The sequence below is a fragment of the Podarcis bocagei genome (genome assembly GCF_964188305.1).
Source record: "Podarcis bocagei genome assembly, chromosome: 17".
Classification (NCBI taxonomy): Eukaryota; Metazoa; Chordata; class Lepidosauria; order Squamata; family Lacertidae; genus Podarcis; species Podarcis bocagei.
In genome coordinates this window covers 21532602-21551175 of record NC_138143.1, presented here as the reverse complement: position 1 = coordinate 21551175, position 18574 = coordinate 21532602, and the positions used below count along the sequence as shown (strand labels likewise).

General features: G+C 41.9%; 1 protein-coding gene across 6 annotated transcripts in view; it reads right to left on the bottom strand.

The window, feature by feature from the left end:
• Window positions 1-18574, bottom strand: part of KDM4C (lysine demethylase 4C) — a gene marked incomplete at its 5' end in the record, with an annotated part of 199862 nt that overhangs the window by 148006 nt on the left and 33282 nt on the right. For all 6 annotated transcript variants that reach the window (XM_081176226.1, XM_081176222.1, XM_081176225.1 and 3 more), the window contains 2 exons: window positions 6237-6374; window positions 13687-13790. In XM_081176226.1, the coding sequence (XP_081032352.1) occupies window positions 6237-6374; window positions 13687-13790 (242 nt within the window). The remainder of the gene's footprint in view (window positions 1-6236; window positions 6375-13686; window positions 13791-18574) is intronic.

Below are 18574 nucleotides of genomic sequence, written 5' to 3'. Positions count from 1 at the left end.
CATTATCAAGCTTCTAAGCATATCACCTATTGACCTTTCAATTGCAATAGGAAATGGATCATTCACTTCTCTAGAAAGGATTTAAATATATTTCATGAGAGTGTATTCACACAATGCTAAGAATTATATCCTCCTCCTCCTTCTTTTGCCCTGCAAATCAACAGCACTTGAGAAATTCCACTTTTTAATTAATTAGCTAATAAATAATGAAGACTGCAGGAATGGCAACAGTATAGCTTACATTATAAAATCTTTCAGTGACCTTATCTGCAACATTTGAAGCGCCTAATAATCTCGAGTGAAACAGACAAAGTAGTTTAAAGAGTGGAATAAACTGGGCAGTGGGCTAAAAAGCCTCATCCTCAGGAAACAATGATCACAGGGGGAGGGAAGAAGAGCCTAATGACTACCTTACATAAGGCCTAGGGGCAAGAAGGATTCTGTACTTGGCAGAAAGGAAGCAGAGAATACAGTTTTGAAGGCTGGGAGCTATGGGTCAGGAAACTTATGGGGCACAGGATGTAAGAAGCAGCCGATTAGTCCATCTATCCTGGGCTGACAGCAGCTCTCCAGGGTCTCAGGCAAATGTTTTTCCTATCACTTTTCACCTATGTATTTCCTATTGTAGGTGGCAGGGAATTAATCCGCATGCACTTGTCACTGAGCTTTGTTCCCTCTCTGGAAAGGCTGTGGGGTTGCTAGGTATAGTTAAAGACCATGAAAGGTCTGCCTTACCTTTGACAGTTCACAGAAGGAAGATTCTGCTGGTTGTGGCTTCCCATTCTTACAGAACTGTGACTTGCTAACCCTAAGGAAGCAGGATTTGCCAAGAAGCCATAAGGAATGGGGGCTGGATTCTATGCATTGGTTTGAGTTAGCCAGCCAGTTCCTCAGTCACACTTCTTTTGCTGATACTATATTCCTCAATAGGGTAAGAACTGAACCAAATGAGATGATGTTGTTGTTGTTGTTGTTGCTGCTGCTGCTGCTGCTGCTGTTGTTGTTAAAATTTTTGTACTAAACTTCATCCGAGGATCACAGGGCAGTTTACAATAAAGAAACACAAAAATGCACAACATAATGACTAACAAAAACAATGTCCCCACCCAGCAAGTTTAGAAGGCAATAGATTGTTTAACTGGTCAAAGGCCTGGGAGAAGAGGAATGTTTTTGCCTGGTGCCTAAAGATATATAACAAAGGTGCCAGGCGAGCCTCCCTGGGAAAGCATCCCGCAAGTGGGGAGCCACCACAGAAAAGGCCCATTCTCGTGTTGCTACCCTCCGGACCACTTGTGGAGAGGGCACACAAAGAAGGGCCTCACATGATGATTGCAGGGTCTAGGTCAGTTTAATCATGGCTAGGGCAGGGCGATGTATCATCCAAACCCACTCTGAAGTCCATATTGTGATGTAGGTTTCATAGTTTTTGACCTGGCAATATATTGCAAATAAGGAGGGGGGGTGCGCGCACTCTGGAAAAATCAATGTGGGGAAAACTGTGAAGCCACCCAATGCCTCTACATAGCTCCACTCCTTTCAGACATTGTGATATTACAATAATAAGAATAAGAATAATAAACTTTTAGTTATATCCTGCCCTCCCCAGCCAAAGTCGGGCTCAGGGCGGCTAAGATCAGATATATAACATTGGTATAAAATCAAACAATAATTAAATTACCTCCTAAAAACAGGTCAAAATCAAATTAAAATCTAATTAGATGGCTGTCAGGGAACTGCCATCAGCTCAAAGCCGAGAGGTGGAAGGGCAGTTGGTTACAGGAAGCCTCCGAAGATTGTGCGAAGCAGCTCTTCCTCCGGCGAGGAGGGAACCAGTGGGGAAGGGATGCAGGGCTCGGAAGATGCTAGAGAGAGCCGCAACACTGGGCCTGAGCAAAGCGGGGGGGACCGCTCACTCCCAGATTCTGCTAGCGACTGAGCAGACATAGACTTGAGACGCTCTGTATTGTAAATGTTTTTGGACAGATAATAAAGCCTGGAAAAGACCGGTGGGAGTCTTGCCTGTTCACTCTCAAGCAACCACGACAGCACATAACAATGGCCTTCTGCAGAGTTAGGATTGGGAACAGTAAGTGCTCATCGGCCCAACTGTTTACACTGATCTTATATGGGCCTGTGTAACTGCTGGGAGGCCTCTTTTATATTAGTTCTTATAAAAAAAAGAAAAGGGGAGTCAGGCTGAGCCCTGACCAAAGGCCTGGCGGAACAATTCCGTCTTGCAGGCCCTGCCGAAAGATGTCAAATCCTGATCTCTTGTGGCAGAGGGTTCCATCACGCTGGGGCCAAGGCTGAAAAGGCCCTGGCCCTGGTCGAGGCCAGCCTAATCTCTCTGAGGCCCGGGATCTCCAAGGTGTTATTATTTGCAGACCGTAAGGTCCTCCATGGGGCGTACCAGGAGAGGCGATCCCGTAGGTACGAGGGTCCTAGGCCGTACTGGGCTTTAAAGGTTAAAACCAGCACCTTAAACCTGACCCTGTACTTCACAGGGAGCCAGTGCAGCTAGTATCACACTGGATGAATGTGATCCCACGGTGAAGACCCCATAAGGAGTCTTGCTGCGGCATTCTGCACCCACTGGAGTTTCAGGGTCAGTTTCAAGGGCAGCAATATCGTGATGTTTAGCTGGGGATATATTGCGATGTTGAAAACCATATATCGCCCAGACCTAATCAATGTTAGAGTTGAGAAAAGAACTAGTTCTGACACAGGCAGGCGACTGTAGTAGAAACATACAGATTCTCAAACTAGACCACTGACATTCTCAAACTCCTGAGTACAGAAGTTGGTATAAATACTCAGCAAACGGATAAACAAAATATTGTATGAACTTCCAGGCTGAGATTCTACCGAATGGCTCTTCGAAGAGCAGAAACAGATGCTTTGCCAGGGATCTCCCCGTGCTCCTTAGCTGCTCATACTCAACTGTCAAAGGCAAACAGAATCAGGAAGCCAAAAGGTGCCTGAAAGAAAAGCTCCACCAAAGTCACTGAGCAGCCCTTTGCCTGTCTCTCAGTTTGCCTGGGAATAAGTCAGTGGGTAGTGCCAATTTTGCTGGCATTCTAATGCTTGAATAATTCAGGTGGCCCATGTTAAAATCCAGTTGCTGACCATGGATATACATCAAGCAAACAGATGACAGCTTAAAGTTGTGAATGGGTTTTACAACACTGAATACCCAGAATGTTTCTTTTTCTACTGATGCAGTAGGGAATCTTGCCCAGGGAGAAACATACAAGCTTACTTCCAGCTTAAAGTAATGCTTTTTAATGGAATCACTTCTAAAGAAATCTTTATTTTCTAAGAACGGGGCGGGGGGTAATCAAAGCAGTATGTAAACATTTATGTTCAGCAGTTTTAATGTCTGCATATAGCTCCTAGTTCAGCACAAATATTGCAGGCTCAGCACAAATTAAAAGAGACCCCAGCAAAACACATAAAGTAATTGTCACTGGTTCATCTGTTTTACCAACATTCACAAAATGCACTCGAGTAAAATGACTCCAAAATGTTGTCCACGGAAAGACACAACTCTAGCCAACCAAGATGGATATAAGCTCCATTAGGTAAATAATAAAATCCACAGAAGTCTGAGAAAATGTTCCATCTGCCCTTCTTTCACATCTTAAAATGTGATCTCATCAGTATGTTTATTGGCCTCTAACATAAAGCTCAGAAACAGAAGCTTTGTAACATGGATTCGTGGTGCAGACTGGAGTAGGATGAGTTAGTGGCACAGAGCAAATGATAGAATCATGGAGTTGGAAGGGACATCTAGTCCAACCCCCTGCAATGCAGGATTCTCATCTAAAGCATCCAGGACAGACAGCTACATGTCAGCTATACCTCAGGACTGCCAAATGTGCAACTGCAGGCGGATGGGTGTGAATGGGGGAAAGCAAACAGAAGAGATGCCCACCTTCCAGTTCCACAGCTTTCAAACTGTGTTCTAGGGAACCCTGAGGTTCAGCAATAAAATCTATAATAGTGGACAAGCTTCCTTGAAAGAAAGGTTACATACCGCTGCTGCTCTTTCCTGCAATGCAAGGCTCCAGGGAAACAGTGAGGGTTGTCTAGCATTCATTATCTGCTTATGGGAGGCAATGGGTAGCCCCATCGACACCCTGCCTGAAGCAAGTAGAATACTTCTCGAGTATAGGTGACTGAAATTATCAGGCATTTATACAAGTGCCAAAACCTCTTGGTCTCACATAGCAACATGGTTTCGTTCTCTTTCAATATCTTATGAATTTGCTTTTTTAAAAAAATCTGTTTACAGTGGTACCTTGGTTCTCAAACACCTTGGTACTCAAACGCCCTGGTTCCCAAACTCCGAAAACATGGAAGTTAAGTGTTCCGGTTTGCAAACGTTTTTCGGAAGCTGAACGTCCGATGCAGCTGTCGGCTATTGTTTCCGGGGCGCCTGCACCAATCAGAAGCTGCGCCTTGGTTTTTGAACATTTCAAACTGACTTCCAGAACGTATTATGTTAGGTGCTTGTGGTTTTGCTATTTATTTTGAATTTTTGTTTTTGAGGATTTTTTGGTTAATTTGTTTTTGTGACTGTGTGGAACCCAGTTCAGCTACTGATTGAGTGAGTGAGTGAGTGAGTGAGTGAGTGACTGTGAAAATGGATAAAAGCCCCCCATCCAAACAATGACTATCAGTTCAGGTAAGAAAAAAACATAATTTTAATTTTTATCATCTACAATACTGTCTTATTTATTTTATAGTACAGTACATTGATTATTGCTTTCATTTTATGGATCAGCGGTCTTGTTAGTAAAATTCATGTTAAATTGCTGTTTTAGGGGTTGTTTTTAAAAGTCTGGAACAGATTAATCCGTTTTGCATTATTTTCTATGGGAAAGCGTGCCTTGGTTTTGGAATGCTTTGGTTTTGGAACAGACTTCAGATCAGATTAAGTCTGCGAACCAAGGTACCACTGTACTTTCAAGTGTAATACAGGAAAAAAGCAGTAGTAAACATTTACTTGAAAACAAAGCAAAACAACACATCTTACACTGTCTGGTAGATGACAGCCACACAAAACACTGCACCAGAGCAATAAAAGAGGAATGGCAAATAAGGAATGGAATACTCAAGGATATGCAGTCATCAAAGCTGTGACATGCAATTTCCTTGCACCTCCATATCAGGTCCCACCAGAATGCTAAGTGCAACCCACCCACCCCGGGTCTAATGTGCCACTCTGCTGTGTTCACATATGTAAGGAACAGCCACCACATATGTCAACAAGTTGGGTTATTATCACAGCTCTCAGCAGCACATACCCAGTAAGTGTTGCTTTGTTTCATTGCATTATTTTTGGTTTTTCCCAGTAGCAAATCTAGCATGGGAGGAGAGCAAAGGTAGTTCATAACCTGTTGCTATTGTTGTTTAGAAACATGTTAACGTATCAGCCCCCAATTACTCTAATTCAATGTTAAGATAATGCTCCTGACAGGCACCATCTGACAAAATAGATTAAGGGTGTGGAAATATCCAAGATACAGAGTATACCTCTGTGCTCTATGTAGATAACAGGATATTGACATTAATGAAACAGAATAATCATGTAAACAAAACTTCCACAATCACACACACACCAAGTAGGCCACCAGATTTTATTACGGGGCTGACTGACCAGGACCCAGTAGCGAGACCTCCCGTGAGGGATGGCAGTGATGAAGAAAAGCAGCAATCGAAACCAAGTTTAAATCAAACAGGAGTATAGACTAGGTGCCTGCAAGAGTCCTGGGCAACTAGATAGCAAGTGAGGAGAAGGAAAATGTACGAGCTTCAATGCAAGGAATGCAGACCAAAACCTCCAACTAGCTTTAAGCTAGTTGCAAGAACTTTAAACCAAAGCCACTTCTGGGAACAGTACCTATTAAAAGTTTCTGTACGGAGACTAAATTCCTGGCTCAAGCACTAGGTGGCACTAATCCTACCTGGGTCTAGCAGGCCAGCATGGAAGATGTGATGTTCTCACAACCGGGAAATTTAGTATACCAAAGCATAAAGAAAAGAATGACAAAGAGAAAAACCAGAGTACCTGACTATCATTTGTTCACAGTCGGTGGTAATGAAACCATGCATTTTGTGATCATAAAGTCTTCGTAAGAGCGTAACATGCTGGTATTTATAATTCACAAGTCCATTTTTAAAAAACACATTCTAATGGATAGCTTTGGTATTAATAATGTAATCTGACTTACCAACTTAGCTACTTTTCCATAGTCAATCCACCTGATCGTTGCAAAGTTTGTTGACTCAGCACAGTTGAAACCATGATTAAATCCTGCGTGGTATCCATATGGGAAAGTGATCATAAACTCTCCTGCCTCCTGTGTTATCTAAAAAAAAAAGAAAAGACAATGAATAAAAATTGTCCAGGTGTTTCTTCCCCTAGATTTTCCATTTCACCTGTGGTCTTGGATGACCACATCTGCATGGGCCAAATGGACTGATTATTTCGACTCAATGTTTCCTTTAAAAAAACAAACCGCCAGCCTCTACCCAAAGGTTTCCATGAGAGCTTTTTGGTTCACAGGAAAGAAATTGGCCATTTTCACTTGTCCCGAAGAAGTACATACTCATACTCTGCATAAATGAATGAAATTGACACAAATAAGTAACAGTGGGAAATTGGGGGGGGGGCATCAATAGCAGACAGGGTGGCCATGTATCTTACTTCATGGAGATCAGCTCTCTACTTGAGGGTTGTTCAGTCCAATCTCTCATGCTCACCATTCTAAAAAAAGAAAACTCATAGGACAACTGGAAGAAAACATAGAATTCTGCAGCATTGATGGAAGTTGGTAAAGTTTTCCATCCAAGATTTGCTTGGCCCCCTGTACCAAGAAACATCCGGCAATTTTTTCCCCTGCCACACCTTGTGTTCTAAAGACTGTCCAGTTTGCTATCAGGTAGTAAGATGTTACTGTTATAGAAAGCCATTAACCATTTGGTGTTTCCTGAAGAGGACAACTAATAAAAGGCTGTGAGATGTTTTACTGACCTTCTTAAAGAAAGCACCATTATAAGTATAAATAAAACTAACATGGTGAGAACTGATTAAATATCTCCCTCCCTGAGCAAGAACCAGGAATCAGGGAGAAAATGGTATTGCAGCAATGCATAGCGACATAAAAAGTCAGTAAGTACAGGGTGGAACTACATCAACCATCAAATAAGATAGAATGAGCCATGGTGAAATTCACAGAGGTGTCAGGTAGCCCCCAAGATTGAGGTGATGTCACACAAGCACATGGCTGGCTCAAGATTGAGGGGGCCTGGTCCCCTTAAGACAAATATTGAGGGGGCTGGTGTACCTTTGGCCCCTGAAAGCTGGTGCTCCTGCTTTAGCACACATTTAAGCAGCAGGCAAATTTCTCAACATTTGTCCATTTGTATTCACATGTCAGTGCAAGCTGGATTTCGAAGGGGCAGAGGAGCCAGAGACCAAATTGCAAACATGCGCTGGATTATGGAGAAAGCTAGAGAGTTCCAGAAAGACATCTACTTCTGCTTCATTGACTATGCAAAAGCCTTTGACTATGTCGACCACAGCAAACTATGCCAAGTCCTTAAAGAAATGGGAGTGCCTGATCACCTCATCTGTTTCCTGAGAAATCTCTATGTGGGACAAGAAGCTACAGTTAGAACTGGATATGGAACAATTGATTGGTTCAAAATTGGGAAAGGAGTATGACACGGCTATATATTGTCTCCCTGCTTATTTAATTTATATGCATTTATATGCAGAATTCATCATGTGAAAGGCTGGGCTGGATGAATCCCAAGCCGGAATTAAGATTGCCGGAAGAAATATCAACAACCCCAGATATGCAGATGACACAACCTTGATGGCAGATAGTGAGGAGAAATTAAAGAACCTTTTAATGAGGGTGAAAGAGGAGAGCGCAAAATATGGTCTGAAGCTCAACATCAAAAAAACGAAGATCATGGCCACTGGGCCCATCACCTCCTGGCAAATAGAAGGGGAAGAAATGGAGACAGTGAGAGATTTTACTTTCTTGGGCTCCATGATCACTGCAGATGGTGACAGCAGTCATGAAATTAAAAGACGCCTGCTTCTTGGGAGAAAAGCAATGACAAACCTAGACAGCATCTTAAAAAGCAGAGACATCACCTTCCCAACAAAGGTCCGTATAGTTAAAGCCGTGGTTTTCCCAGTAGTGATGTATGGAAGTGAGAGCTGGACCATAAAGAAGGCTGATCGCCAAAGAATTGATGCTTTTGAATTATGGTACTGGAGGAGACTCTTGAGAGTCCCATGGACTGCAAGAAGATCAAACCTCCCCATTCTTAAGGAAATCAGCCCTGAGTGCTCACTGGAAGGACAGATTGTAAAGCTGAGGCTCCAATACTTTGGCCACCTCATGAGAAGAGAAGACTCCCTGGAAAAGACCTAATGTTGGGAAAGATGGAGGACACAAGGAGAAGGGGACAACAGAGGATGTTCTCGGAGCTACCAGCATGAGTTTGATCAAACTGCGGGAGGCAGTGGAAGACAGGAGTTCTTGGCGTGCTCTGGTCCATGGGGTCACGAAGAGTTGGACACGACTAAACGACTAAACAACAACAACAAATTCATCTGTCATCTCTCATGTTTGTCTGACTTCTCTTTCTCCTTCCATTCCCCTCTCAAGCAACTTTTCCTTATGACTTTTCCATCCTCCCCCTGCCTGAGTTCATCACCTGCTGCACCTCAAGGAGATCTTACTATAGCAAGCCAATTTTGCACTGCATTATGGCTCTCTGATAAGTTTTCTGCCTGGTTTCCTAAAAAACAACAACCCAGTAGGTCCTGAGGAACCGTTTCTGAGCTCCAGGCTTAACCAATAAAGCACAGTCCATCTGAGCTGTCTAGACAATATTCTTCCAGGACAAATACTTAGGCACTCTTATAGTAAAACCGTCTTAAGAATTAACTTTTGCATTTACCAGTATTACCATTGCAAAACATGCTTTTGCCTGAAGGCATCTATTTGAGACCCTACTAATGATATAACTGCCATGCCAGTGGCTGAAATTAGAAACTACAAAAGAATCATTTCACAGCCTTGTAGCTCCAAACAAAAGTATGTTATAGTTTCAGAAATGTTTTATTTAATGGAAGACTTAACTTTTCCTAAAGGAGTACAATTTTTGCAGTCAGCAGAAGGGTACAAGGAGTGGAAGTGCAAGATATGGAGAATGTGGGACTTTATGTAATGAATTCTTGCTCGCCACTGCATTGAAATTCCTTTTACTTTGATATATTTTTTTGTCACAAGGCAATGGAAAGACACAGAAGTTGGAAGAATTAACAGGAGATCACCTAGGCACTCAAACTATGGAGTTTTTCAACAAAGCACATAGCACAGTAAAAAAAGGAAAAGGCTGTAGGACAACTCAGGCACTGCTCCAAATACTAAATACAAGTTCTTGGAGAGACACAATTTCATTGACATAATAACATTTGTGTTGGAAGGAAGCAAATGCCCCTTGGGGGCAGCTGTCTGAAAGGCCAGGATTCCATAAAATACCCATAAGCTAAACTGATTTAATCTCATGAAGTGTCCAGAGGAAAGAAAAAGATTTAGCAACTTCATTTCAGCAGCTCCTCTTATACTCAGGAACTATTTGTTCTCTCGATATCCAGTCCAGATCTGCTTTGCCACAGCTTGAAGCCACTGCTTCTTTCCCCAATTTCTCCATAGTAACTTTTTCTTTAAAACCAAGTAGTTCAGTTTTCATTGCTTTTCCTGGGTGGGGGCAGGGGTGACATACTGAGCTGGATCGAAAGAGGCCATTACTTACCGTATTTTTCGCCCCATAGGACGCACTGGCCCATAGGACGCACCAAGTTTTTTGGGGGAGAAATAAAGGGGGGGAAATTATTTTTCCCCCAGGCGCTTGTGGGGCCGGCAGCGGGGAGAAGCGCTCTTCTCCCCGCCGCCCGCCTGCAGACCAGGTCCAGGGACAGCGGGGAAACGCGCTGCGCCTCCCAGCTGTCCCCGGAGCTTGCGGGGCAGGCAGCGGGGAGAAGTGCTCTTCTCCCCACTGCCCGCCTGCAGACCAGGTCCGGGGACAGTGGGAAGACACGCTGCGCCTCCCTGCTGTCCCTGGAGCTGGCGGGGCTGGCGGCGGGGAGAAGCACGCGTCCCCCTGCCGTCAGCCTCCAAACCACATCGGGAGACAGCCTCCCCGCTGTCCCCCGACCTTGTGGGGCTGGCGCTGCGGCTCTCCTGAAGCCTGGAGAGCGAGAGGGGTCGGTGCGCACCGACCCCTCTCGCTCTCCAGGCTTCAGCGAAAGCCTGCATTCGCCCCATAGGACGCACACACATTTCCCCTTCATTTTTGGAGGGGGAAAAGTGTGTCCTATAGGGCGAAAAATACGGTAATTGCTTACCTAGAGCTTTCAAGAATTTGGTGTAAATAGACAATGCTGCTTCTAGCGGAGGAACCCAACTCAGTCTACCTGTACCTGCTGCGTAAATGGTTAAGTCTACCTGTACCTGCTGAAATGGTTAAGTGGTCTAAGGCAGCTGATAGCACAAGCTGTTTATGCTGCCTCTAGCCACCATCCTGAAGGTGCATCTGGTAACCAGCCCCCATAGCTTGTGTGGCTGAATCCTCAATAAAATAGGGCCCCTATGTAGCCCAATCACTTACCTCCTTCAAGTTATGTCCTTTGCCCAATTCCTAAGCACCAACTTTCACATTATACATAACAAAACAACACAGTCACTTGAAAAACAACAACAACTGCTATATAGATTAGAAAATCACTTTGCTAAGATAAAATTCATGTTCCCCATTTGTTAATCTTGAGATCTGGTGCAATTATGTCCTAACTCCTTGAACCAGCAACCAACCACAGTCCTCAGCAAATTCAAAAAGCTTTTATTATAGAAGTGTTAAATTTCTTTACAGAGCTACCATAAACACGCAATAGCATAGTTCATATTAAAATGTACGTCATCATGCCATAAACATTACTTTTTGTTAGCTCATGAGAGACTGGAGAGGCAAAAAATAAAATCAGCAAGTTTCTGAACTTGCAGATTATGTACACAAGATGCGATATTTGTGAATGCTTAGATATAATCAGAGAGGAAGTACTATAATTCTAGGTTTGTACTCTTATGTGATGCATTTGTGTGCGCACACAAAAATATGGGCACAAGGCAATTAAATAGCCTATTACTCTACCATTACGAATTGGTAGCAATTGTGTACTGTATCGAAGCATAAGCACATAAATATGGGAGTATGCACACAGGTGCACATGCTGAGATTGTGATTGGAGTTTTTTAAGAGTCTGGTGTGAGTGCATATAAGTATGAACATTTTCTGTGCCAGCAATTCCCAAATTTATCTTGTCACTCACCCCCACTGATGACAGTTTAGCAGGTGTGCTATTGCAACAACCAGCAGTTCAGCTGTCACCTGGTAGGCGTAGGCTGGCTTATCAGTGTTTAGCACGTTTCCAGTTCTATCACTCCAAGCCACAAGAGATCACAGCCTGATTCTCTCTATTCACATTCTCACAGAAGCCTATTAATTAGAACTACAGTAGGGTATAGACTGCTCTCTGGTGGTACAAGGTGACATAATATTTAGCTATCCAAAATGTTTAAATGGAAACTGAAAAGTTCCTAGCCCTAGGATACAGCAGTATGAAGGACAATATACAAATGCCTTAAGCGCATAAAAGTAGAAGTGGAATGAAACTTTGTGTGCTGAAAACCCATTATCTTCTGCAAAAATGAGTCTGAAGAGGTTAAACAGAAATCCTCCTGCCTACACTACTTGACAGCCTTGCTGTATTCCCATGCTAGAAGATGCCCTGCTCTGACTTTGTGAAATACAAAATGACAGCTATAAACTGCAGGATTTTATTTCGTATGTGCAGTATGGAGAAATTTAGTAGTTGACACATATAATACAAATAAAGCAACTGTCTCTTCCTAAGCTGAGATGCCATTACAAAGAATAAAAGGATGTGCACATTTATACTTTAGTCACTTTCCTTGGCTATGTGCATAATGTGCTAGACGTAGCATAACCAAGGATCCTTTCTGACCACTCCCATTTGTCAATTAAAGTCCTTCATGAAATAAATGGGGTGGTTTAAGAATGTCTTTGTCTCCATTTATCCTGAACATTGCTGCCTGTGTATTTCAGCCTGCGGAAGACTCCCACATAACTTATTCACATAGAGGATTCTGTTATTTCTGTGAAGCTGTTCTTTCTGCAATTGCTTATTTAGAAAGTATATCTGTGCAGTTAGACAGGTATCACTGTTTAACTTGAATCATTCTAGCTTCCTTCGACTTGAATTAGAAGCCTAGAGTTGAGCAATGAACTTCACTTGAAAAGGATGTTACTCACAGGCTTAGGTCCTCAAGCTATGTGGTTTTTTGAAGGTATCCTACTTTGAGGTCTGACCCGCTCAGGGATATTGCAGATCTGGATTCCTTGTTCCAGAAGATGCCACCACATGTCCAATGGGATGATGTGGTGGTTGCAGCCATTGATCACTTAAGAGGCAAACACCTCTCAGCCTGTTCTATCTCGTAAGAAAGCTGGAGCAAGTGGTCCTTTGCTACACATACTATAGCCTTTAAAATCCAGTGAGAGTTCACCCATACTCCTTTCCATATCTGAAATGTTCATTGTTCATATTAAGAATGTACTATAATAAGTTTAGAGGCAAGAAAAATATTACACAATCAGAACACCATCATCCTTTTTCGTTTTTTAACACTACTGAACAACATTGGAACCGTTTTTGTAGACGAGACACAGTCTTCCTCCTACCCTCTCACATCAACCGCCAAGTAGGGAAAACTTAAAGTGGATATTTTAGAAATGTGGGGGAGAGATCTGGAGAAGGCATTAATTCTTTAGAGATTCCAGATCTCTGCATAGCACACAGATACTCCACATAAGGTGGAGTTGAGCAAAATCTGTCCCAAGCTAAAATTTCAGCCAACTTGCTGAAAGCTTTCTTGGCGTATCATGATCCTACTGCGAAAAGGCTGCAGCTCTCTAGCAACGACAACAGCTTATCAAGTGGGCAGCAAAACATCAAGAGAACAGAAACTTTTGACTTAGCTTTTGGAAGCAGCTACATATTTAATCCTCCTCATGACTTTTTTTTTGAAAAAAAGATCCAAAGTCATCTCCCTCTTTTCACCTATTTTATATTGAGATGGAATTCGTCTTCTGAGAGCCCACTACAGTTTGAATATTCAGCAAGAGATGAAATCTGGATAGCAAAGTTTGTGGCAGTGGTCTGCCACAGCCAAGGCAACAGTCAAGCAGGCCATTTGGAGAGAATTCTTTGGAGAGAATGCAAGAAATAAACGTGAGTAATGCAATGAAATATAAAATGTGGAATTCTCACTAAACACTCAGAAGCATGTATAGTCATCCATGGAGGAATACAGCGATGAAGGGACACATCCCTTCTTTTTTCCATGCTTCTCTCATCTCACTCAATACTTGTCTGTCATGGTTTCTGCAGTAAGACTTAACTTTCTTAACTTGTGCACCTTAGCTGAAGTTTATGTCCAAATAAATTACCTATGTATAACTATTCCAACTTTGATGCAATAGCTTAAAGACCCCAAGGTTAAAAAAAAAACTCACTTTGTTAAATGGAATTCCATATTTTTTCAGTATTGATGGAGAAATTAACGTCATCTTATGGCGCAGGAAAGCATCACATCCTTGAGAGCTGCTTGGAAAGAATCCTAGAAAAGCACAAATAAAGAGAGAATTGTACCAATCACAGTGATAACATTTTAATTACTTGCTGTATTCACCATATATAGTTCAATTCCACTGTCGCCAAGTTCTGTGTTTCCCTGCCCCACCTTCCCTACAGTTAAAAAGTCAGAACAGCAAGTTAGATAATATGGCGACATTCTGACACAGGTTAAGTGATGCTACAGTTTACAGGGGTGAAGAGGAGAACTGAACATGGGGATTCCATTTTCAGAAGCAGCCCTGGGCTCATATAATACATAATTCTTCCCTGAACTAGACCTAGCATTTAAATAGTAAGTCAAACATGCTGAATGACCAAGCCCTTTTGTCCATCTGAGAAACAGCAATACTTTAACAGACCAAACTCTGGCCCAGGAGGCTTGCAGTGCATTGGCTTCTCTGACAGGAGTCTGCAGTACAATGAAGGGCCTTGCGCAGTTGGTGAGGTAGCAGAGCTAAGGATTCTGGTCCACCATAAAAGGAATCTGAATCCCAAGTTTCAGGCATCAAGTCCTCTTTCCTCTGTCATTGTTTCCCAGTGGAAGGAACTTGTGAACAGCTTTGTGTCTGCAGGATCCCCGAGGCAGAATCTTGCAAACTGGGGAACAGCTAGCCACGACAACTGGGGACTGGGACATGACAGATGCAGGACACTCTACCAGACAGTCTTTTACATTCATAGCACTGATCCATATGCAGACTGACTTATCTGCATCAGGGCATTAAGTTGGGCAATCCTATGCCCGATCAGTGCTTTTATCCAGAATGTTCTCCAAGGTGGCACTTACTGTAACAACTTCACGGTGAATACTGGCACCTATTTTTCTAGAAAAAGAGTACTGTGCCCAATTATTGTCTTTTCAGCTGAACTGTGAAGGTTCTAGATGTGTAAATGGGTGACGGGTTGGAGTCTTATAATACAAGCATTTAGGACAGCCAAACCATTGCTTCATTTGCCTAGTAGTCTCCTGTATAGTGCTACTTGTTTTAGGAAACAATACCATTAAAAATTGTATCTTTAAATGCAGGAATGTGAAAGCGATCCCTTAGCAATATACGTCAGATGAACCCATCACACTTTTTAAAAAAATCTGTACATTTGTGCTGCATTAAATAAATTAAATTTTAAATTAAAATCAATGAAGAAAGAAGAGTCTATTTAAATCTCCTTCTATATGGATTTGTAATCAGGGCCTGAACAAATGTGGTGACTGGTCATAAGTTAATTTAAATTGGAAACCCACTGGAGTAAGGTAATGCACAGTATATTAAGCCCAGCATATCAGTTTAGAATGTATATTTACAATGACCCTGGAAAATTATGCTCTATATCATCTCAGCAGGAGGGGGGCAGGAACACGCACACACAATGAAAGAGACATGCTTTGAAAGCCAATCTTCTATGAATATGTTGAACAGGTTTTACTATTAAATCCAATACTATTTTTGCACAAAATCCATACCCCCAACGTTTAACAGATGAACATAAGAATATGCTTGTGCATCAATAACTGGGTGGGCAGGTCCAGAGATGGGCAATAGCAGGCAGAAGGCACACTCAGAGAAGGTATTCAAGACCAGAGGAAGGTGGAATCAACCATTAAACACCTTGACAAGATAAATAGTGTAATTATTCCACATTAAAGTGATCTCAGCTACATAGCCTATGGTTGCAGCCTCTGCCTGATCCTCCAAAAGCTGGGCTATCCTATTAAAGGGATCCGAGGGGAGTTGCCTATGTCCTTATGCCCGGATGGGAGCCAGGGCTGATGGGACGCCCCCAGACAGTGATCCCTGCAGGGGTCACCCTATCTGATATAAGTCTTAGGAACCCATGCTTATGGACTGACCTATGGCATCACTTCCAGCAGGTGGGCTGGAAGAATTTGATTGCCCCGTGCCCAACCCTAACCTCTGTCTTCTGTAATCAATAAAGTTGTGGCCTGTTTCAATCCAAATCAGTCTACATTGTCCTTCCATTCTTTTGAGGGTTGGAGACAGAGGTGCATGATGCCTGGGCCAGCAACCTGTATTTCAGATTATTCAATATTTCAGTTCATCGCAGATTTCAGTCTTGCAGGATCCATGATAAGAAAAATAAAGCTTTGTTATAAGCTTATATTCTTAGAACCACTCTCATTGCTCCAATTCACTGTTCAGAGCTAGGAACAAATGGTTTGTTAAAAAGGAACATCAGAATTACGAATTATAATGGTATTGATAAGGACTGCCTGATTCCTTATGCTCCAACCCGATCGCCGAGATCTTCAGGAGTTCAGGCTTTAACAGGGACCAAGGCTTTAGCTTGCCATGCCTTACCCAGTTAAAAGAAGTCCAGGAGTCCTGCTTTATTGTAGACATCTTTGGGACAGGCCTTTGGAAACTGATTTTTCTTTTACCAAACCGTTTTATCAACATGTTACTGATTCTCCTGCCAATGCTACTGTTGCTATATTATGTTTTTATGTTGTATGCTATCTTGTTATATGTCCTATGAGAGTGTGGCTTCATTTATGCCCTTAAATCTTAAAGGAGGCTTTAAAATGGCTCAGGGAGGCCACTGTTCTATACAAGGAAAAAGAAATCAATTGCCTGTACAAAAAGGACTCTCTGAACCATAAGTAGTTCTGTGCGTGCACGTATCCAATTCAATCTGTCCCCAAGATCAATACAGGAAGCAGAGGGTTAACGGCCATGGGGGGTGGGGGACCTGGCTCGAATCTTCTCCTGCTTTCCATGTCCCACCCCTACAAATTTCAGTTTAAACACTACAGCTAACAGCTTGTTTTCTTTCATTCTGATGCTTTTGGCTCCCTTATAGAGAAGGGCAGGAAACAAATGTTCACCTGCACTGGCCTAAGGAATGAAAGGAGAGAATGCACCCAGTTCAAATCTTACCTCTTCCACTGGCTGCATTCACAAGTTCAAATCCTGATTTATTAGTTAGGATATGCATGAGCTTAACGCATTCGCATGCAGCCCCTTCCCAGCTCTACTCCCCAATTCACACAGATTGAAACAAATCAGAAAGCCACAGTGCTATTATATCCTAGTATGCTGTTTTGCACATATTGAGCCTTTAATTTCAAAATGGGGGGGGGACTCATATTCACCCTTTACAGGGCCTGAGGAGCACAAAAGCATTATTTAGCACATATGAACTAGGCATATATTGTAACCAACTCTACAGCCTCAGCACTGAAATATTTCGGAGAAAATGGTGGGTTGAGATAACAAGAGAGATGTCATCACAACAATGATGAGAGAACAATGAAGTCTGATCGAATTCTCTGGAGCCTGTGAGGACTAATTATTGTGTCAAATTTTATTAAAATTCAGAGCTAATTAATTTTCCACACACTTCTTTAATCTTCGGAATCATCAAATCAAAAGGTCCTCTTTAAAAATAATCAAAAGCAGCTCCCCAAATGCAGAGTTTTGTTTCTCAACTGCTGGAGAAACTGTTGGTGCACAATTTAGATAAATAATCATCGGCCTCAGGACATATATTTCATTTCTCCCAGTAGTATCATTACAACATAATAAAAATCGCCATCATGATTTATAAAGCCTCAATTCCTCTTGCTATATATACCTTATTAAGTCATTTAAAGTGTATAAAACATGTTTTCCGAAAGAGGCAATTTAAGAGACAGAAATAAATTAGTACTAGGAACAAACTGAAACCTCTTTAGAGTAAATCAGTATAGATTTAAAGAAGAAATAAATTGGCACATAAGAAATTTGATTTCTTGGATGAGTCAGTTCAGCACCCAGACCCACTATAGCAAAGTCAGAACATTTCAATCCACGTAATGGGAAGCAATGGGCAGCGACTGCACACAAAAAGCCCCAAAGCATGGAGATCATAGCCTGAAGATGTTGAAAAATTATTCTGTCACTTCATAGGCAGCTAAAGCCAAGAAGTAAATTTACTGCTGCACTCCCAAAGAGCTTGGCACATTATAAAACATCCATGCATTTTCAAATATATACAATAAAATTCTGCATCCACCCTAACTTTACCCCAAATATTCTGATGCAGCTTTTAATATCCATTCTGAAGCTTGAAAAAGTGACTCACAAAGCAAGTTCTGTTGTTCAAAGATATAACAGACAGAGACCACAATAAGCAAATTTAATTTTCACTGAAATAAATAGGCCATCTTTACATTTTAATCTGCCAGCACCTTACCTCTACCACAGCATCTTATTCTTCACAAACTGAGCAAATCTATATGGCCATGCCAGGGAAAACCACTGTCCTGAGTAGGGATGAGTGGACCTGTCAATTTTGGTTTCTCTCTCTGTCTACTTTTTCCAATATTAATTTCAGTTCTCCACATCTCTGTGCCAATTTGTGATTTATTTATTTTTAAATCACATTTACATTTTTTGGCATTTTAGTGCTGATCTCTCCAAATATACATTTTGTATGCAAATATAACTAATATATACATTCTGAGGTGCCGTTTCCCTCAGTATACAGGATTTTTTAATTTTCATCAAAGTATGCATTTTATGTACACTTTACCCCAGTATATGCATTTTTATGTACATGCCTTGGCTCAAGAACTTTCTTGCAAAATATGAAGAAGTATGAATTTTGAATGAAGATTGTGTCTCAGTTCAGGTATTATTGAAATGCATATTTAAATATGTTCTATTTTATTTTAAATGCTGTCTGAATCAAATTTCTCCCCTGTCTCTAATCCCAGCCCCTTTCTACTAACTAGGACAATTATGTATGGTTGTGCTGGATTTGCTA